Source organism: Chenopodium album, chromosome 26, assembly GCF_948465745.1.
Source record: "Chenopodium album chromosome 26, dcCheAlbu1.1, whole genome shotgun sequence".
NCBI lineage: Eukaryota > Viridiplantae > Streptophyta > Magnoliopsida > Caryophyllales > Amaranthaceae > Chenopodium > Chenopodium album.
Window position 1 is genome coordinate 17,266,007 of NC_137859.1, and position 22,241 is coordinate 17,288,247.

Consider the following 22,241-nt stretch of genomic DNA (forward strand, 5'->3'; position numbering starts at 1 on the left):
TAACTTTATGAGTTTTTTTGTACTAAATATATAAAAAAAGAAGTAAAAATGACGTTAAAATATAGTTTTTCCTTCACTTTTTTCGTGTTTTCCATAACTTTATTAAAAATTTAGTATTCTTTTTGAAAAAAATTCTTAAATCGGTCCAAAGAGGTCCGGTCTGAGTTTTGGACCGATTCTTTCGGTCTGGTCCGGGTTCGGTCCTAGCTTGATCGGTCCGGTATTCAGTTCTTAAAATTCTAATTATCGGTATTCGGTCCAATCCAGGTCGGTTTGGTCTAGTCCGGTCTTGGACCGATGAACAGCCCTAATTGTAAGTACACCTGAGTACCTGACTCAAAGTGTACCCCATGCCGTTGTGGACTTGTGGCGGTGTTATTGAATGCACCTAAGAAATTGCAATTGTTATGAGTTAGTCTTAAAGACGAGCATGATTCACATCAAAAGGACCCTTTGGCGGGCCTTTACTTAATTTTCACACTTGTGAGTTGTGTGACACTCCGCGTAACCACTTTTCAATGAGTAGACTCTTTCTCCCACGCTAATCTCCTCTTCAATGGCAACTGCTTCCGCTACTTCTTCACTCATTTCTTACTCTACATAACCCTAAATTTCATGCCTTTTTCAGACTTATATCCTGCACTTTACTTCCTTCTCAGGTAATATCTTCATCTCAACGTCTAAATTAAATCCCTTTTCTTAGATTTTTTCAGTTTTAATTTTCATATGATTTGAAGTTTCTTGATTGTATTTGAAAATTTTGAATAAAATGAAACAACTTCACAAACAAAGTAGTGGGAACAGTGTTAGGAGGGATGAAGAAATACCCATGTCACATAATTCACCATATTCGCCAAAATCACAAAAATATCATAGATCTTTCCCTAGATCCATAAATTATTTATTCAGAGAGCAAAGATTGTTGTTTATCTTGGTGGGTATTTTGATTGGTTCAACTTTCTTCATCTTGCAACCAACTTTATCTCGAATTGGTCCCCAAGATTCGAATTTTCCGAAAACAGCGGTTTCGGGTAGGTTAGGGAGTAATGGCCTGGGTTCGTATGATGGGGGTCAGGGTAATTGGATTGGTGGGAAGGTTGGGAGAGTGCCAGCCGGTATCGGAAGGCGGCGAATGAGGATTGTGGTGACTGGTGGGGCTGGATTTGTTGGGAGTCATTTGGTAGATAGGCTAATTGCAAGAGGGGATGATGTTATTGTGATTGATAACTTTTTCACTGGGAGGAAAGATAATGTGGCTCACCATTTTGGGAATCCGAGGTTTGAATTGATCCGTCATGATGTTGTCGAACCGATATTGCTTGAAGTGGATCAGATTTATCACTTGGCTTGCCCGGCTTCTCCGGTTCATTACAAGTACAATCCTGTCAAAACGATCATATCCTTTTGCTGTTGAATTGATGAGCTATATCTTGTATGAAGTATTTGTTTTGTGTGTGTTTATTTTTGCTTAATGATATAGAATTTATGCTAGGATGTAAGTTAGCATTTGGTTTATCGACGTTTGCCATATTGAAAATGTTGAGGTCCTTGACTTAATGATTACAAGACCAATGTGATGGGTACCCTTAACATGTTGGGACTTGCTAAGAGAATCGGTGCTAGGTTTCTTCTTACTAGTACAAGTGAGGTATACGGAGACCCTCTTGAGCATCCACAAAAAGAAACATATTGGGGCCATGTGAATCCTATAGGTAAGAAATTTTTCATATAAACCTCAACAATTTTTTTTTTTAACGTCTTCTTCTTGATTTGCTTGTTTTGTGTGTTTGAATGTCTTAAGTACCTTTTACCTTCTAGGTGTGAGGAGCTGCTATGATGAAGGAAAGCGAACTGCCGAAACTTTAACTATGGATTATCACCGAGGTGCTGAAGTTGAGGTAATGTGACCTGTTATTGAGACTCTGGAGAAATTAAAACCTCTTTATTGAGTATATAAATAGAATATGAGTTTATAAATATTTTTTTGAAGAAAATCTATGTTAATATGGAATTGCTGAAGTATGCAACAATTGCTATAATTATCTCTTATTTCCTCCATTTCTATTTAGTTGACATATTCAATTTAGGCACACATATTAAGAAGAGGAGACTGATTGAGAGAGATTGATAAAGCAAGTGGGGTAGCTAGTAAATGCAAGGTATAAAACTTACCCAAAAAGGAAACGCGTTAACTAACAAAAAACTTCCTAAAAGAAATATGTGTCAACTGAAAAACAAGCAGAGGTAAGTATTAGAGTATTCCCATATGGTAGATAGACAGTACTTTCCTTCCCTTATTTTCTTCTGCATTTAGAGCCTTCTTCTCCAATTCCCACCCACCCCATCTATTTTTATTGAGCAGGTGCTTCCTTTTACTCTTAGCCTTAAAGACATCGGGTCTTTACCTTTATGGCTTTAGTCAATTGGAAGAAGTTTTCATCTCTATAGCATTGATAATTGTACCCTTGTCCACTTGTGATATTTCTTTATGTTAGATCAGCTGATGTTGAATTTGTGTGTTGATGATTACTGGTAAGTGGTAACTACTACTTTACCTACTTAGGAAGCAATGTTTATACTAGCACTTGATACTTTGATATGTCACAATGCTTTTCCTGCAGTTATACTTTGATATGTCACAATGCTTTTCCTGCATTAATTTGAAGTATACTTGTATATACAAGATTACAAGTAGCTTTTAGTGCTCAAGTTACCTTTAAGGGCCTCTCTTTTAACTTTGAACTACCTATGACAATGTAATGTAGTAGCACAAACCTAGGAAGTTGAATAGTGAGCTCAAATTGTATGGTGCGTGCTTTATTGTAATTAAACTAGATAGGGAATTATTTGTTTTTTCCGTTGAGCTTTCAAGTGCATTAGCTGCCCATCAGTAACAATATTTCTTTCTTTCTATTAATTTTTTTCCTGAACACATTTTTATGACTCGAGGAGCTTTAGGCATTTAGCTGAAATTTAAAAGATGGTATTCACATCTCTTCTACAATTTGATCACAGCGGTAGAATCAATTATTTATAGACGCCTGCTGACTTTCATGGTCAATGCAAGAGTTTCATTGTTATAATTAGCTGTTTTGATGCATAAGATTTATTGCAATTAATAAAAATAGTTCAATATGCTCTACATATTTCCTCAGTTTATGTTAGCTGCAACTTTTTTTTATTTTCACTCTTGCCATTAATATACTTTATTATCAACAAGTAGAAATAAGTTTTTTCTAGACGCCTGCTGACTTTCATGATCAATGCAAGAGTTTCATTGTCATAATTTTGACTGTGCTGTGATGCATTAGATTTATTGCAGTTAAAATAGTTCAATTGCTCTACATATTTTCTCTTTTCTTTTAATTGCAACTTTTCAATTTTCACTTTTGCCATTAATATTTTTTTATTATCAACATGTAAATATTATAAAAAGATGATAGTAAGTGTAGAGTGTGTGAATATAGGTCAAAACATTGCAACTATAAACAATGGAGGAGATTTAATTTTCTTGGTCTAATAAAATACTACCTCCGTTACATGTTAAGTGCAACAAACTCATGTGCACGGTTCCCAAGAAAAAAGTTCTTAATGGTTGTTTAAGAAAGTAAGGGGCATGTGATTAAGAGCATGAGAGAGAAAATGAGAATAGTAAATAATTCAAGGGACTCCACGTTTCAACCTTATCACCACTACCTTGTCGTTCTCCCACCGGTAGCAACACCCACCAAGCCACCATTATCAAACTCACTACCCTCAACCCACGCCACCTACCACCACCTTCAACCTCACTGCCCTCAACCCACGCCACCTACCACCGCCTTCAACCTTACTGCCCTCAACCCACATCTCGATCACCACCCTCGAAAAACCCTCGTCGACCACCGCCTTCAACCTCATCACCCAAACAACCACGTACGGTCGAACCCTCCGACAACATGGTCGGCAATTGCAAGCCGCAACGATACCCTAAAAACTTACCTCCCCACCCCACATCAACCAGAAAATCCACCCCACTCGCCTCGAAACCACCCAAAACCGTTCTAAAATCAACCCGCCAAGCCCGAAACTAGCCCACCTACCCTCAAAATCAACAGATCTGACTAGAGCGGGGTAGTGGGCAACGACTAGAAGGGGGTGAAGGGAGCTGAGTCCAATTAGCACTAGAAAGGAGGCGCTTTTTTATTAGGCATGAAAAAAGGACGGCGACAATGTGGTGGTTGTGGTGGTGGTTTATGAGGGAAGGGAGAGGAAACGTGGTGGATGTGAGAGAAGATAACGAAAGTGGGTAGTTGTTGATTGGTGGTGGTGGCTGTGAGAGATGTGACAGGAAGTGTGTTGGTGGTGGACTGGTGGTTGGAAAGGAGGAGAGAGAATATGGGTTACAAATTTTAATCATAATGAGGGATGTTAAGTTAAATTAATCAATGAATTAAATTGGGTTAATTATTTAACAGTATTTGATTTAATGTGTTAATTGAATTTTAGTAAGGGTATGTTAGTAATTTCAGCCAAAAAAAATTACTAAAAATGTAAAGTATTAGTTTGTTGCACATAATGTGTAGCATCCCTTTTTGGCAAATGTTGCACATAATGTGTAACGGAGGTAGTAGTTGCAAACAGCCAAGCTACTAAGCTTAATCAAGCTGAAGTTAAGAAGCTTTAAATCAAGCTGAAGTTAAGCCTATTGTTTTGTTGGTTGTTAATAGAGATTGGATAAATCTTGAGACCTAGCTAATCGGAAAAACGTCATAGGTAAAGTTCTCTTGAAGTGCATGCCATGCTCGAGTACCATCTTTCCATGATAGTGTAGCATTTATTTATTAACTTTATAGTGTAATTTGGATTTGTAGTCTCTTTGGGCTCTTCATATGGTAGCATTTATTGCATATCAACCCTTTGGGACATAGTTCATGATGGTAGCTCCATAAAGTCAAATATTTGGGTTTCAGAAATTGCAATAGTTCCCCTGTCAAGACAGGACATCTGCTAAGTAGATCCCACTGAGGCTTCTTTTCTTATCTCCTGAACTTGCAAATGTGAAATAGCGAGTGGATTGGAGGTTTGAAGAGGATTTACTATATAAAGTGAATATAAAGTGACAGTTGGAACGGGAAGTTGAAGGCTTTCCATCTGCAGGAGACAAAGGTTGATGGATCATGTAGGTTCCTGCAGCAGCAGCATAATAGTCAGCCAAGGTTGACAAACAAACTCTCTTCATAGCAATTACTCTGCAGAAAAAACTAATCCAGTTATTCTGGATGGAAGTGGCTGGACTGCCGGAGTTATTTCACAGAATTGACTAATGATTCTAAGAAACAGCAGATTCGAAGAAACAGCAGATTCGAAGAAACAGCAGATAAGCTGTTATGGCAGCAATGTTGATATTGAAAATTTTGTTGCTTAATTGTTGACAATTGGTTGTTCATTGAATTATTCCAGCATATGATTGCTGGTAGCTCAGTTGCCCTGGGACTGTGATAAAGAATCAAAGAGACTGTAGGTAGCAATAGGCTGCTTGCTTGGGCATAGTTGGTTATGATTGTCTAATTGACACAGAACTAGCAATTGTAAATTTTGATGCTGTTGGACTAGTGTATGCTTGTATGCTTTCTTTGTTGATCTTCTGCTTGTTATAAGCTTCATTTAGAAACTAAGTTTATACACTTTCTTTTTTTTTTTTTGGAAGAAAGGAGGGGGTGGGGTGAGAGGGAAAAGGGAGGTGAGTCTAAACAACATCTTAAGACTGTTGGACCCTATCTGAGAACGTGTACATCACTTAATAAAAGGAAAGAGTAGAGAAGAGCAAAGCTTTAATTAATTTTCTAAAGAATTTTAGCTACTCAGTTGATGGGTGAGATGAAATAAGCTGGTTTCCTGGGACCATAATGAAACCTGATATGTATAGTGTATACCCTCTTGGAATAGCAGTTTCAGATAAAGTAGTCACCTCCTAAAAGTAGCTGATTTGAGGCATGAAATATGTTCCATAAATGGAAAAATTAATTGTAGAGTATATTGAAAGAAATCATTACTATATCTCTTGATTGTTTTGTTAAACGAGGATTATTGATTTTTCTATTTTAATTCTTAGTACATTGTGATTTCATTTTGTGTCTTTGCAGGTGCGTATTGCACGTATTTTCAATACTTATGGACCTCGGATGTGTTTGGATGATGGACGTGTTGTTAGCAATTTTGTTGCTCAGGTTTTGATCCTTAATCATCATTTTAAGGGAGTATATGCTCCTGAATACATTCTGTTAGGCTGTCAGTCTAGTCTTAATGAAAGTTTCTGATCTTGGTGTGATTGGCAGGCCATTCGTAAGGAACCAATGACAGTCTATGGGGATGGAAAGCAAACTCGAAGCTTTCAGTATGTCTCTGACCTGGTAAGTCAATGTCTTTGTTTAATACCTGTGATGCACCAATGTTTTCTGTAAGGTCTTCTGTCAAGGTCTGTTGAAAACATTGAATTAGTGATGCAAAGTTTTTTTATTATGTCACAGTAGGAACAAGCTAAGCTACTTGTTCAAGCCTGTCCAATACAACTTTTTATTAATTAATCAACGCCTAAGCCATTCTGGCATCAAAGTTATCATGATTATGCCTTTAATTAAACACAAGTATTTCTTCTGGCCCCACAATACACGAAGGTAGACATTAAAAACCATTTTAAACTGATCTACCTGATTGCCGTTTGAAATTTTTTGTGAGGTTACATTTTTTATAATGTGTTACGCATTATCAATCTTATAATCTTTATTTAACTTGAACCTATACTTTGGCTTGTTTATGTCTAAAAAATATATGGCTTGTCCATTTTCTTCTCATATCCTATCTTTTTTTCACTATGAAGTTTGTTGGAAGAGGTGATACCTGTTACCAAGTTGCATGGTTCCTTAAATGGACCGTTATTTATATTTCTTTTATACACTAGATAATACATCATATCTTATCAGGTTGATGGATTAATGGCACTGATGGAAGGCGAGCATATTGGCCCATTCAATCTTGGAAATCCCGGAGAATTCACCATGTTGGAGCTTGCAGAGGTAAACAAGTGCAAGTTGTATATGTTTCTGTTTCTGTTTCTATGTAGTTCTTATTTCGTTTCTCTTTAATTTTATTTACTTATTTATATATTGGTTCTAGCGGCATGGCCAAACTTAATTCTTCTTCAATGTTGTCAAAATTTCATCTGATCAAATAGGTTGTGAAAGAAACTATTGATCCAACTGCAACTATAGCGTTCAAAGATAATACAGCTGATGACCCCCACAAAAGGAAACCAGATATCAGCAAAGCAAAAGAGCTGTTGAACTGGCAGCCCAAGGTATCTTTAAGAGATGGGCTACCTCTTATGGTAGCTGATTTTCGGAATCGGATTCTAAATCAGGATGAAGGTAAAGCACACTAACAAAAAATTGAGCAAAAACTATGTATGTATAGTGTGCAATAGCAGTTGTTTGGTTGATTAAGGTGCTGTAATCCCATCTTAACTTCTCGGTGACGTTGGGAGTATCCAGAGAAGAATTCTGGCAATGTGCCATAGAAGAATCTGTAGAACATTTTGTATGCTCTTTGCAGTCTTGCTCTGTTTACTAAATCTTTTTTTTTGTGTTTTTATACTTTATTATAGAATAATTTTGTAGAAAGTTTATTGTATCTTATTGGTTATAATTTTTTCAAATGTTTACTAAATTAAGGTAAATGTCAAAAGGCCTCAGCTGAATTCAAATTTTATCTTCAAGGCATTACAAAATTAATGTTGCCCATTTCTTCCTGTACTCTTTTTTTTTAGTGCCTACAAAATTTGTTCCTATTACTTACGGAGCCCATGTGATGTGAGCTCTTTCATCTAACTAAATTCAATAATATATATTCTCTAATTTAATTGGTAGATTATTTGTGGATAAACTCTGTTTTGAGAACAATTTTAAGTGCTAACTTGAAATGAGAGGGGAAAACGAAAGCGAGGTGGTAAATAATACTCCGTAGCTTATGATCGATTATCAAACTAGCTCTTAGTATTACTTCTCAGTGTTCTCACTAAAGTTGCCAAAAACAAACCCGACCGACCTGATTCAATATTAGTCCGAATAAAATTTAATCCAAAAAATTAACTTGATAATTTAACATAATCTTGATGTAAAATAGTTGTAACCCGACCAGACATTATTGAACCCAACCTAAATACCCGAATTGATAGCTCCATCCCTCACTCCAAATGTACAAAACAACACCCCGAAACAGAGAAAAAGAGCCATATTGTCCTACAACCCCACATAAAAAGTTCACTACTTTTCCCAACACTTTGAAAATCACAACAATGAAAAGAAAAAAATACTCACATCTATAATCTTTTATGTAAAAAAATTGTAAACGCGCCAGTTTGAATTTGCTGACTTGGGACCCACTTTCCCATAGCAAAAACCGAACTTTACACCTAGCCGTTAAAAAGTTGCAACTTTGAAACTCCCCCCTTCACTCTGTATCTCATCATTCTCAAAACGCTCACTAAAAGTAAAACTAATTACATCAACTCACTAACACAATTAATTCTACAGTTTTCCCCAAATCCCTTTTCAAATTTACTCTTATTTCATTGATTTTATAATTAATCCACTTTCTTATAAATTTGTTTACTGCATTTGGTTTTCTCAATTAGGAGTTAACCCAAAAAAAAGATGATGTCAATGACGCCTGATCAGTTTAAGAAATTGAGTTTAGGGGTGATTCCATCTGCATCACCGTCTCCGTTCTTCACGCCTCGGCCCGAACGACACCGTATGGATTATACTAGAGTTAGTGATGTTAAGTCGTCGTCGGGTTTTCATCGCCATGATAAAGATCGGGAGGTTAATGTGCAGGTTATTCTAAGATGCAGGTAACAAATTGTTTTAGATTGTTTGCGTATTCGTTACGGCGTACGGGTTATAATCATATGTCTCAACTTGTGTCTCATATCCGTATTGTCGTTTTTTATTGGGTGTTGATTCAAAAGTGTGTGACTAATTTAAATTAAATTAATTTAAAATTTAGAATGTCACTTAAAATTATATACGTATGACATTGTTCTTGTAACTATTTGTACAAGTACTTGAACTAATTTTTTGTTCGGATCAATTTCGAATCAGGTCGTATATTAATAGTAATTGAGATAAACAGCAATTTAAATTTATTTTGAAACAAATATTGGTTTGATTGTATAATTATAACAGCTACCATTTAATTGAGATAAACATTAATAGTAATGTTAATGTAGTTTGACCACAAAAGTGAATTTCGAACCATCTTGTATGATGAAAACAAAACATGGATTTCAAAGGCTTTCGAAATATGACAGATGATATTTAGACGAAAAATGGTATGAGAATCAGAGAATGAATATGTATAATCTAATGTAATAATGATTTTCACTTTTAATGGACTATTAATTTGCATAATCTAATTGAATGTGTTCTCTTGTTTATATTCATCAAAAGTCAGTAAGATCACACTCATTTAGTGCTTACAATATCAGAATAGAAATTTAAGCATACTTTGTATAAATTTTATACGAAGTATGTAATTAGGAAGTGTATAGTTCCTGTCACTCAATAATGGTGGCTAAAGACTATTGCGATTTGTGAAATGAGGTGGTGGAGTGGTGGTGTTGTGCTTGTAAGTGAGCACGATATTTGTTACATACGGTGTTAAAGTGCTAATTAGGCTCAAATCTGTCGAGCAAATATTATCTCTTCATGTTAGTAAAACTATATGTTATATGTGCACAACGTGATTTACTGGGGCATAGCATTGATATGCCTTTTGGTACAGGCCATTGAGCGATGATGAGCAAAGCAGTAATCCATCAAGAGTGGTAACATGTAATGAGCTTAAAAGAGAAGTCATTATTTCACAAAGTGTAGCTAATAAACAAATGGATAGACTTTTCACATTTGATAAGGTAAGCTAAATGCATCTTATTAAATTATGAATATTTCTTATTTGGTTTATAAACTTGTATATAATCTTACTATTTTACGTAAATCATGAAGGTTTTTGGACCCAAAGCACAACAAAGAACCATATATGACCAAGCTATCGCGCCCATTGTTAGAGAAGTCCTTGATGGTTACAATTGCACAGTATTTGCTTATGGTCAAACCGGGACAGGCAAAACCTATACCATGGAAGGATCAATGAAATCAAAGGTAGAATATTGAACTACCCCTAATAGTCTGAGGTAGAGAAGATAATTTATAGAGCCTGTAAATTTGTTATGTGCTGAAAACTTGAATGATACATGTTTAGGGCACTGAAGTGTGTGCTGAGGCTGGTGTCATCCCACGAGCAGTTCGACAGCTATTTGACATACTAGAAGCTCAGAATGCTGACTACAGTATGAAAGTGTCATTTTTAGAATTGTATAATGAAGAATTAACAGATTTATTAACTCATGAAGATAACTCAAGGTTCTCAGAAGATAAGCAAAAGAAATCTGTCTCCTTGATGGAAGATGGAAGGGGTTGTGTGATCATTAGAGGCCTTGAGGAAGAAGTTGTGTACAGTGCTAACGATATTTATAACCTGATGGAACGAGGAGCTACTAAAAGGCGAACAGCAGACACATTACTGAACAAGCGTAGCAGGTTAGTATGTATTTTCCAATTAATTATCTTCTTGCATTTGAAGTAAACATGGTGGTAACTAAAAATTACTTTTGCAGTCGCTCTCACTCTGTCTTCACCATAACGGTACATGTAAAAGACATAAGTATTGGAGAGGAGGAGCTCATAAAATGTGGGAAGCTTAACCTTGTTGATCTTGCAGGATCTGAGAATATCTCTCGTTCTGGTGTTAGAGAGGTATTCATTAATAGTTGCCCTGGGTAGAAAAGAAGATAACGATCTATGTTTAGCGTTTAATTACTAACACATAAAGGCGATATAAATTGTTCAAATCTCTTTATGAATCCCGATTGTAACGAAAATGTAGGGGCGTGCAAGGGAAGCAGGGGAGATTAACAAGAGCTTACTCACCCTTGGAAGAGTTATTAATGCGCTAGTGGAACATTCAGCTCATATACCTTACAGGTTCGGACTGGTATACTTGCAGCAGAAACTCAGATAAGTGCTTTGTTTTACAATTGGTCTTTGCTTTTCTTACTTTAATCAGGGACAGTAAGCTGACAAGGTTATTAAGAGATTCACTCGGAGGAAAAACAAAGACGTGTATCATAGCAACAATCTCACCATCTACCAACTGTTTAGAAGAAACACTTAGTACTCTTGATTATGCTTATCGTGCTAAAAATATTAAAAACAAACCTGAGGTAATATGGCTTTCTTACCTCATAATTGATATTAGTAATGTATTATCATGTGAAATATAAGATTTTGCTAACATGTAATGATTTTGAACAACCAGGCAAACAAAAAGCTGTCCAAGACAGTTTTGCTCAAAGATTTATACATGGAACTTGAGAGAATGAAACAAGGTTTCTGAAATGTATTTATGTGCTTTTAATGTCTTGAGAAAAAAAAGCAACAAATTCCTTTCGTTTACTGACTAATTTGATACTTTATTTTCCAATGAATTTGTAAACAGATATTCGGGCTGCTAGAGATAAAAATGGCGTTTATATACCACAGGAAAGATTTGTTCAAGATGAAGCAGAAAAGAAGGTTGATAATTATTTCAGTATCAGTAGAATGCTTATATCATCTTGTTGAACAAGTGATAAAAACAATCTTTGAATTAAAAAAGAAATGATAAGATCACTTGCATTTGCTTTATAGATGTATAATCTTGAATTTTTACATTGTAATTACTAGACTAATCAAGCTGTCAAGGGTCAACTCAGGGATTTATCTCCCTAAATTGATTAGTTATAATTTAGTCATCGGTCTTAGTGATTGGGAAATATTTAACAGGGAAGGAATGAGAAGATAGAGCAGTTGGAGATGGAGCTCGAACAAAGTAGAAAGGTAAAGTTTTGTTTTCTGTTTTTCCTTACTGGAATGACATGACTTATTATTTACCTATTTGTATCTTTTACTTTTCCAGGAAGTTCAAAAGTACCATGACATGTATGTTTCTGAGCAAGAAGAGAAATTGGATTTAGATGTTGAGCTCCGAGATTGCAAGGTATCTTATCACTGCCCTGAAAAGCTTTGAGGAAAGGAAATGATGTTGGTTCAAAATATCTTACTCATGCACTAAACTTTAGCACCAATTCTAAACTAAGTCTGCTAATGAAGCCTGTTCTTCACAGCACTATAAAATATAATAAAAAAAATGAACCGAAGAAGATTGAATAAGTCCTGAAGCAAAGTTACAGATAAAGATATTAGTCTAAGCTTTTTAGGGATTACGAGGTGAAAGATATTCAGGCTTAATAGAATAATCAGGCTTAATTGGATACAGAAACAAATACAACTACACTGGAAAAATTGTTGTGTATTGAATGATTATTTATTTGTTTATACAGACAGCACCAAATATACTCTTCATTAGGGATGATTCCACATTCTACCGCATTAACTAACCTTAGTTAGCGAAATAGGAAACTGTCTTTAGTCACGGTCTTGAAATTTATATCAGGAAAAAACTCAGTTTATGGATTGTACAGTATGCGCACATTGTAGGATGTAGGGAGTATCCAATATGCAATATTCAAGTGCAACAAGCATTCTCAGTTACCAATATTAATTTTATTTGTATGGATAACAATTTCTCTGTCAAAGAAGAACTAAGGTAGTGCTTACGCTTTTCATAGAAGGGGAATTTTTTCATCAATAAATTTTGAGCTTAATTTGATTTTAGAGCTATTTTGAGTGCAGAAAAATCTAGAAAGTACCTGTAAGGTCTTGCAAGAACTTCAAGAGAAACAGAAGTTGTCCATCATCCAGTTACAGGAAAAAGACTCTATGATATCCAAACTTATGTACTCAGGTAAATTAATGCAGATGTTTTCAGTTTATTTCTTGAAAGATATGCTCATTTGCCATCATACAATACTCACATCAATTTGAAAAACCAGAAAATGCTCTGATTCAACGTGCTAAGGAGCTGTGTTGCTCTTTGGGAAATGCATCTGAAGAAGTATCGATATTGCACAAAAAAATAGGTATGGGCTACTTGTTTTTTTCTATTCGACCAAATTGCATAAGTGCAACAATGTTTTTTGTTCTTTGTTGAAGGTAGATAGGTATTTATTGGTGCAGTAAACTAAGAAGGTCATTTTTCGGATTGGTTTTACAGATGACAAAAACAATTTGGAAAATCAAAATCATAAGCTAGTTCTCACATTTGGTTCTCAGCTTGATAAGAACTTAAAAAACCTGCACCAAACGATATCAGGATCGATTTCACTGCAGCAGGATCAACTGCGATGCATGGAAGAGAACTTGTGCTCATTTCTTGCCAGCAAAGATGATGTAAGAATTTAATTCTGGTACTGATAAAATGCTTCTTATTTGGATAAGGTTTAATTGAGTTTCTTCAAATAATCTAGGCTACAAAGAACTTGGAATCAACTGTTCAGAAAATAGTAGATGTACATACTTCAACAATGACAGCTTTGAGGGAGTTAAATAGCACACAACAAAGAACAGCTTCGGCAGATATGGAGTATGTAAATTCCAGTATATCTAGTCAAACTGTAGATATGGAAAAGGTATGGCTTCAAGCTCAAAATCAAAGGATAGAAGAGCCTTTAAAATGATTACAATTTTAATCAATTTTCGGATCATATTGTATATGTATGTTTCAAAATTGCAGTTATTCAACTCATTGATCATCGAGGCCAAGGATGTAATCTACAACATTGAGTGCTCCCTTTCTAAGCAAAAGGAGCTGTTGCTTTACTCTTCTCAGCAACAAGAACAGGTAGTGCATAATTCTTAATCTGTCCTCTAATTTTGAGAAAAATGCATTATATATTTTCTTATTCACTTTGTTGTCCTATTATAATTTCAGGGACTACAAAAGACTTTGCTTTCAGCTCAAGAGATCAACAAAGCAACTGTAGCGTTTTTTGATGAGATCTGCAGCCATGCATCCGAACTCATAAGTAGTCTTGAAGAAAGCCAAGCCAGAAATCATAACTATCTCAAAAAGTTTGAAAAAGTATATGAGGTAAACTTATTAATTGGAACCTTTATATTTTCAGTTGAAGTTATTGCAATGCTTCACTAATGTGGTTGTTAAACAGGAACAATCAGCAAAAGAGGAGCAGCAGGCAATTGAAAAAATCGTGTCTGCACTCGCAACATTAAGAACAAACAAAGCAGTTTTGGTAAGTGTGGCCTATGTCTTCTCATAGTTTACCTATTGAAGTTCTTTTGACATTAAAGTAATTGTATTCAAATTTGTTATACTTTTGGTAAGGTTTCACAAGAGTTGAGAAACATTTATGAATCTGGACTAGAAGATAGTATGGCAAGCCAGAAAAAGTTGTCCGGAATTCAGCAAGTTTCTGTAGCTGCTAAAAATGCTTTGAATGGACATGTGGAAAATGTTGAAGGGCATGTATTGACAGACTTGTACTTGTTAACGGAGATTAATGAGTCTATGAAGGAACAGATAGAGCAGTGGTACATATCTAAATTCTCATTCTCATGGCTGCTATGCCTTTTCATGTCATCTTGTCCCCTATTGTTAGGTTCTACCGTGGTATTTCCAGCTCAATGTGGCGTATGGTAAACTGTGACAATTGATATATCACCCTCATGATCGCTTATCCCGGTTTTGCAGCTCATACCAGGTTAATAACTCAAGAGAGCAGTGGAAAGGAGCTGCACATTCTGTCAAAAAACTTAATGATGATGCAAAATTAAGAATACAATCTACCATCAAGTAAGCCTATCTCAATCATTACTCTCTCTATTTGACAAGGCATTAAGCTTCTTTGTACGCATTTAACAAGATTTGTTACAGTGAAAGGATCTGTCAAAATGAAGTCGCACAAAACCAGTATATCACTGCATCATCCGCGAAGAATGCTGAATTTGATGCTACAGTTTCTAGCCTGCTTTTCAAACTTAAGGGTATTCCTTTCTATATGCAATTCAATTTTTGTGTAATTTATTTATGCATTTATTTTTTTTCTCTGATCAATGCTTGAAGAAGAAGCTAAAAAAATATTACCCTTGCAGATACTCAGATGTTAGACAGTGAAATGAAGGGCAAGATGAATTCCTTATCAGATCAGTGCATCAATCAGCTTGTTTCTGTTCAAGCTGAGCACAACAAAAGTCTCTCAACAATTCAGAACAAATTGGCATCGAGTCTTTTTAAGGATTACATGGTACATTCCCGTATTCTTATGTTCATACTAAAAACAAGCTATATAAATAAATGGGATATATATTGTGATGCACAAAATCATTGATTTGTTTCTGCTATGAACAGGTCGATGAGGAGGCATCTTTTGAGAAAAGAGTCGTAGAAGTGCCAAGTTTGGCATCCATAGAGGGACTGAGAACTCCAGCAGTAGCTAAATTACATGCAGACATCAATGCAGGGGAAAGATCAGAAATATGTGTGGTCGAAACCAAGACACTGCAACCACTTAATTATACAACAGAATGGCCTAGCAGGGCTCCCTTTGCAAACATCAACTGAGGTTCTAGTATCATCAGTTGTAAACAGGAGAAAATAAACCTTGAAGCTGTAAATGAGTTCTCTTAGAAAACAATCTCATCTTCTGATGAGCCTAGCAAATAATTAATTTTTTTAGTTGCTTCGCTTTAACCCTTTTTTAATTTTTGTGAGGATGCTTCATTTTGACTATTGCCATCACACAACTTTGACCTTCAAAATTATTATCATTGAAAATAGATTTTAGAGGAAAAATATTTAATAAACAATACATTTAGTATTAATTAACAATTCATATATGAATATATGATACGGAGTAGTTTTTTTTTTTTTTTTTTTTTTTTTTTTCATATACAATAGTAAATTTTTTGGTCAAAGTGTATTTTATGAATAACGTAAATGTATTTAAAGCTTTTTTATCCCCCTAAATGTAGGGTCGGATGGTGAAAATCTTTTTTGGAGTCTATACTATCAGAATGATGTATTCTTTGACCATCATCCATTGGTTCTATTGTAATTATGAAATACTAACTAGCTTTTGAAAAAAAAAAAGTAAAAGAAAAAAGAGAGATAAAAAGTATAGTTTCAAAATTTTCTATTTATCAAAGCCTAGTTGATATAAGCCTTGAACCAATGGTGTCAAGCTCAAACTTCTTAACCAAAGGGGCCATCAATCTCATGGCAGTGTCACTAACGTATGGGTTGTCTTCAATGGTTGTGGAATTGTCTTTAAGGAGCTGTCGGCACGGTTCACGTCGTTCAGCAACCGTGCCATGGTAGTGGAAATACTTCATCATCTCGCCGGGCAACCAAGTGAAGTTGCCATCAAAATTCTCCGACCTATGAACCCCTACTGCATATACATTCTTTGGTTGTACAGCGTACTTCTGATCTCTCCTCATTTCTTTCACATTTTTGTACACCAACTTCTCAAAACCCCATCTCCTGATAATTATGAAAATGGACAAATTGTAAGACATAAATAATAATAACATATAGCATCAACAACTCATTTCAATTAATAATTTTGTAGTACAAAACTTATAATTATGGTGGATTTTTATAAGTGAAAATTAAATAAACAAAACACATAACATCAAATTGCCTTATGTATGTAAACCAATATTCATTGTTGTCTTTTATTGTCCACTATGTATATATTTTATCAGCTAAAAATCTAAGCTAAAGTTGAAACGCTAACCTTTTATTTTATTTTATTTATTTATTTTTATTTATTTATTTTTGACATAGACTAACCTTTTATTAACATCATATAATGCAATTTCATATTTTCATTGTGTGTTTCCAATTTAACACAAACTAGAAACTATGCTAAATTTGTCCATCTCATAATCCTATTGAGCTAGATTTGCTAAATATTTATGTCTAATACAGCTTCTGTTTTTTTTTTTTTTTTTTTTTTTTTTTTTTTTTTTTTTTTTTTTTTTTGAACGGGTCTAATACGTAGCTTAGTATAATGAATTGATTGCTAATTTAGTAGGCTTTCTACATTCAACCAAGAGGAGTCCTAAATTCTTGTATACAACATTTTTCCTAACCGTTGATGGGTTGCTAAAAGCCTAAGAGAATTTACACTCACCTTTAATTATATATTTATTTGTTATGATTAAAAAGATATAGAGTATCATTAATTTCAAAAAAGAAAGTACTTTAATTATTGCGTGCTCTTATTCTACGCGGTTCTTTACCATGTGTTCCCAATGAAAGGTTCGTTTAGCAATCATGTAATCATGTTTGTGGTATGATTGAATAGTATATAGATTTGAATTATTGCACACGTCAATTTCAAATTAGTTATCACCAACTCAACCTAAATACGAAGTATCAACATCAAACAACAAATTAAAATGTGCATGTATGTCACGCACCACATATATTATATACTTGCATCATCATATATTTTGTTGTATTATAATTACTACCAACAAACAATACAATTAAGAGTTGAATTAAATATATGCTTTGTAAATTCAATGATAGCTAGATAGGAGATTAGGAGTGATTGGCAAATAAGGACTAAAGGTGTCAAAATTTCACCCAATCAACAAAAAATATTCGATTTAGATTTTCACTCGCATAAGGAATATAAAAATTTAGCATGACTCAAATTTAAAATTAGACGCGACATGATTCGACCCCACTGAATCCAAACAGAATACCCGAATTGACACCTTTAATCAGGACTACAACTTTATTACATGGTTCAATTCCAAACAAAGGAAAAAAAAATCATATACCTTAGCTAATTGGAAGGAAAAATCTTTATATAAAGTATTATGAAAAACATTTCAGAAGAGCTATTAAAAATATTATTACTAAATTAACAACACCACCAAATTCGAAATAACTTGACATAATGGTTGAATCAATGTTAAATGTGGGCCTGGGCCACACCCGCTAACCAAGAGAGAGACTCCACTTCATAAGTTCAAAGGAGGTTCCATCCCAAAACTATATGGCAATAGGAGGAGTAGCCTCTTAACCTTATAAAGTGTTTAATTTTCTCTTCTTCAACCAATGTGGGACACTTACATGTGGCGACACTTGAGAGGTTTATTCTTCAACACTTATCAAGGCTCAAACACCTTTTTCTATAACTCTAATAAAGTTTTACTAATCCAATCCTACATACTCTCCGGTATTATTTTGAAATTTTTTATAGTGCTCTTTTAATTATGCATCTTTGTCAATGTACATTTTAAACAAATTAATGTCTCTTTACTCCCTTAGTACTTAATACTCAGTAATTTTGTTTTAAAATAAAAAACAATGAAAAATTCATTAATATAAATCAAACAAGATCTCGCACGCTCGACTATATTTTTCCTTCTACATTCATTGAGAAAAAATTCAGAGAGATCCATAAATTGTGAATAATTGCACGATCTAAATTATGGTCATTGAAAAGAAACTGAGGCAATATAGATTTACTAATGCTTTTTGGTCCCTTACACAGAGTAAGAACATCGTACTTCCATTAGATCAGGCAATCTGGCATACTGATTTCTTGCCTCCCACGCTTTCAAATGTAGCTTAGTAAGCTTACGCTAAACCAATTAGTTTAATTAATTGTAATTAATCCTAATTAATATACCACGTTACCCTTGTACAAAATTGTCCAATTGCTTATCATTGTTCACTATTAAAAGCTATCTATTCCTATTTGATCTGTATATGACAAACTTTTAAATAAACGGATGTTCAGTAATTTACTGACCATCCGTTATAAAGTGACAATAAAATGCGCAAAAGTTACAAAAAAATGCACAAAAGTTATTCTGACATATGTAAGAGTTATTTATGCTTAATTGATAAATTTGACAAAAGTGACAATAAATTTGACAAAAGTGACACTAAATTTGACAAAAGTGAACCCGTTGTTCAGTAAATTACTGAAAATCGGGTGTATACAAAACTTTTTTTTATTTTTTTATTTTTTATATCAATTTTTTTTTTTATATCAATTTATAATTCACTATTTGATCTCATTTCAAAATAATTTTTTATCCCTATTTGATAAAAAATTCAAAATTTAAAAAGTAACACTTTGAATCCTAGATAATTGTGTAGTCAGTCTTTATTAAAACAACAAATCTCAGAAATCAACAAAAACAAAAAAATAACAGAATAAAAAACCAGCAATTGAAATAAACATACCTATGAAATTGGCCAGCATCTTCAGTAAGGCAGAGTCGATCAGACATAGAAACCTGCTCGAAATTGAACATAGTATAATCGTTGAGCAACTCCATCATAGAATCAAGAGACGAATTCCCTGATAAATAAATATACTCATCCACATCAAAGAAGAACATCCATTTCGTAGCGAAACGATGTCTGTGCAAACAGTCATTCAGAACAAGAATCTGATTATGATAAAACGTATCGAATCTCTCTTGTTCTTTAACATCGTGCACGGTAACAAACCCAAGTTCAATCCATGGTTGTAACACGTCCATTACTTCAGGGTGGATACCCCCTGCATCATAGAATACAAAATGGGATCTCGTACCGAATAATCTCACGTGGTAAGCGATCCACTCACGTATTCTCTGAGGGCTGAGGTCGCCGAACAATGAGCTTCCGCAGTAGAGGTAGTCGTATTTTGGAACAGAGGAGAATTGAGAAGGTTGCCATGAGTTAGGGAGTTCGTTTAAGGCTATGATCGTGTCGGTTGAATTAACGACACGATCATAGCCGCTGTTTGTTGAAGCATGGAAGAGAAGACGGCCACCAATAGAAGGATCGGTATCTGAAGGGAATGTACAGTTCACGACTACTAATACATACATTCGACCGTAACCAAAGTCATCAAGAGGAAGCTTATTACCTGGAAAAATTATAATTGAGCCATTGTTGTATTGGTATTCACAAGTGTATTTTGGATTACCGTACTTTATGAGGGGTTTCGAGGAGAGTCCTAACACGGCGAAGGTGTTAGGACCACCACGATAGGCTGACATGAAGATGAAATTGTATGCAGCTGTACCGACAGGGTAGAATGATCGTTTTATGACCCCGTTTTCGAGGACTTGATCTGAGGGTTGTGGGGGAGGTGATGAAGTGGTGGCGGAGGCGATGATGGAGGTGGTGGGGCAGAGTGTGACATAGGTGGTGAAGGGAGAAAAGCGGGTGGGAAGGAATTGAAAGAAGGTGGCGACGGCGCAGAAGAAGAGGAGGGCGGTAACGATGAGCTTGAGCTCAGGTGCACAGTTGTACCTTAACAACATTTTACAGGTTATGGTTTAATCTGTTTGACTCTAGCTTTTCCATTTGATGTTGAACATAATGTTGAACATTCAAACAAAGTGGGTAGGAGATGGGGAAAGAGTAAGGAACTTAGTTGGTTCCCCCGTTTATTTTGGAGTAGCATTTTTTATTATGTTTGATATTCGGACATAGTTTGACAAATTGAGATATTAGATTATTGTCTTAGGTCACCTGGAAAAGGAGAGCTGATTATTATTGTTACTATTTTAATCCCGTGTGATGCAAGGTTTTAAAATAAGGATTGAATTATAGACTTTTAATATACATTGAAAAAAACAACTATTTCCTCCCTTTTCATGATTAATTTCTAATTAAGTATGAATATACCATTCCTAAAAGTGCATTATTTTCATATTTAATTAGGAAATTTCTATTAAAATATAATATTAATTATTATTAACAACTCGTAAACAACTAAACATCGTAATATGCATAGAATATTCAAAAATTGAATTTTAAAAATTCAATTTGAATATAATTTCTAAAAAGGAAAAAAATATGACATCATTGCATTTTGGAGGAAAAAATTAAATAAGAAAGTGACACGTAGGCAGTGTGACATCAACGGTTGTCATTTTAGTAATATTTATAGATTGTTGCTGATTTGATATAGTTGTACTGCTGTAATCATCATCACCGTCATCTTTTTATTGTTATAATATACTAGCATAGTGCCCGTGCGATGCACGGTTTATAAATCAAATAATAAAACTCGTAGGGAAAATAAAAATAAAAACAAAGGTAATTCAATTACTAATAAAGGACTTGGTTACTAATGGTTAATAAAAAAAATTAAAGGAACGTGATTTGAATAGTATTTTATGTTATTTGAATTTCTTTTAATTTTTTATAATGTTATTTTATTAATTGAAAAATAATTGAATAATACTCCAAATAACTATATAAGAGAAGTGGACTAATTCATTTATATATCCCGTTGAGAAAAAAACTACTTAAATTTTCTTATCATACCATCTGCATCAGTAGCTACAATCATTTTACTATATACATGTTTTATTGACCCGTTGCACTCACCAAATCTATAGACACAATAATAACCTTATATCTTTCATAAGTTAAGCATTGTGCCAAAAACTATATATTATATAATAGTCATATAACCAACAGATAATTAAATACACTATACAACACAAATACTTCGTATATAGGTATGGTCGTATGGATACTGATAATTTTATACAAATAAAATATACGGAGTATATATTAAGATTTGTCCCTACCTTAATTATAAAAAGGTTAACAAAACTCTTATAATAGTGCATGGACATTTATATCTCTAAAAATGTTCTTTTACATATATTTTCCCCCATTTAATTTTTAAAAGCCTTAAAGTTGTCTCTTGAATTCGCTAAATTGATTTAAAAGGTTATGTTTATTTCATATTTAAAGCCATTTACTATTTTCATTTCCTTTTGTTTTAATTTTTCTATTTAGAATTTATTAGACTATTATATTTCAATATCGAAGTCAATATCTTTTTACCGACAATCACTAAATCAAAGTAGCTCAACTAAAGTTTTCAACATTGCATAGCTACACAACATCCAACACATTTAATGACTACATGCAAATAATTTTAATAAAATTACGCATTCGATATAAGTTATTAAACAAATTAACTATATATACATTTTGATGGGTTTATATCTTTCATATTAACAAAAATTTACAAATATTATTATTTCTTGAAAAAATTATAGACTTTAGAGTTTTGTATAAGATATATAAAGGATAAGTTAATTCCCGTCATATATGCATTGAGTTGCTTGATCAATTTTTTTTTGGGTGTTCTATCTGGTTCACCCTTTAAGCTAATTCGGATTCGAGGATCAAGTGTG

General features: G+C 34.1%; 2 protein-coding genes and 1 pseudogene across 3 annotated transcripts; 2 read left to right on the forward strand and 1 right to left on the reverse strand.

The window, feature by feature from the left end:
- Nucleotides 1-410: 410 nt before the first annotated feature.
- Nucleotides 411-7,746, forward strand: LOC145618474 (UDP-glucuronic acid decarboxylase 1-like; annotated as a pseudogene). Its single transcript, XR_014107919.1, has 7 exons — nucleotides 411-1,414; nucleotides 1,565-1,712; nucleotides 1,819-1,898; nucleotides 6,126-6,209; nucleotides 6,318-6,392; nucleotides 6,963-7,055; nucleotides 7,214-7,746. The product of XR_014107919.1 is annotated as a UDP-glucuronic acid decarboxylase 1-like (transcript).
- Nucleotides 7,747-8,539: 793 nt separating this feature from the next.
- Nucleotides 8,540-15,669, forward strand: LOC145616475 (kinesin-like protein KIN-5B). Its single transcript, XM_081671202.1, has 23 exons — nucleotides 8,540-8,890; nucleotides 9,823-9,952; nucleotides 10,044-10,199; nucleotides 10,300-10,637; nucleotides 10,715-10,853; nucleotides 10,984-11,081; nucleotides 11,164-11,320; nucleotides 11,416-11,485; nucleotides 11,596-11,672; nucleotides 11,922-11,975; nucleotides 12,055-12,135; nucleotides 12,831-12,942; nucleotides 13,031-13,117; nucleotides 13,252-13,427; nucleotides 13,505-13,666; nucleotides 13,771-13,878; nucleotides 13,969-14,127; nucleotides 14,204-14,287; nucleotides 14,380-14,585; nucleotides 14,746-14,847; nucleotides 14,929-15,038; nucleotides 15,147-15,298; nucleotides 15,403-15,669. The coding sequence occupies exons 1-23, from the start codon at nucleotides 8,691-8,693 to the stop codon at nucleotides 15,613-15,615; spliced, it is 3,171 nt and encodes a 1,056-aa protein (XP_081527328.1). The 5' UTR covers nucleotides 8,540-8,690; the 3' UTR covers nucleotides 15,616-15,669.
- A 269-nt stretch (nucleotides 15,670-15,938) lies between these two features.
- Nucleotides 15,939-20,599, reverse strand: LOC145616474 (galactan beta-1,4-galactosyltransferase GALS3-like). Its single transcript, XM_081671201.1, has 2 exons — nucleotides 19,270-20,599; nucleotides 15,939-16,536 (listed from the first exon to the last, which is right to left on the reverse strand). The coding sequence occupies exons 1-2, from the start codon at nucleotides 20,340-20,342 to the stop codon at nucleotides 16,194-16,196; spliced, it is 1,416 nt and encodes a 471-aa protein (XP_081527327.1). The 5' UTR covers nucleotides 20,343-20,599; the 3' UTR covers nucleotides 15,939-16,193.
- Nucleotides 20,600-22,241: the final 1,642 nt, after the last annotated feature.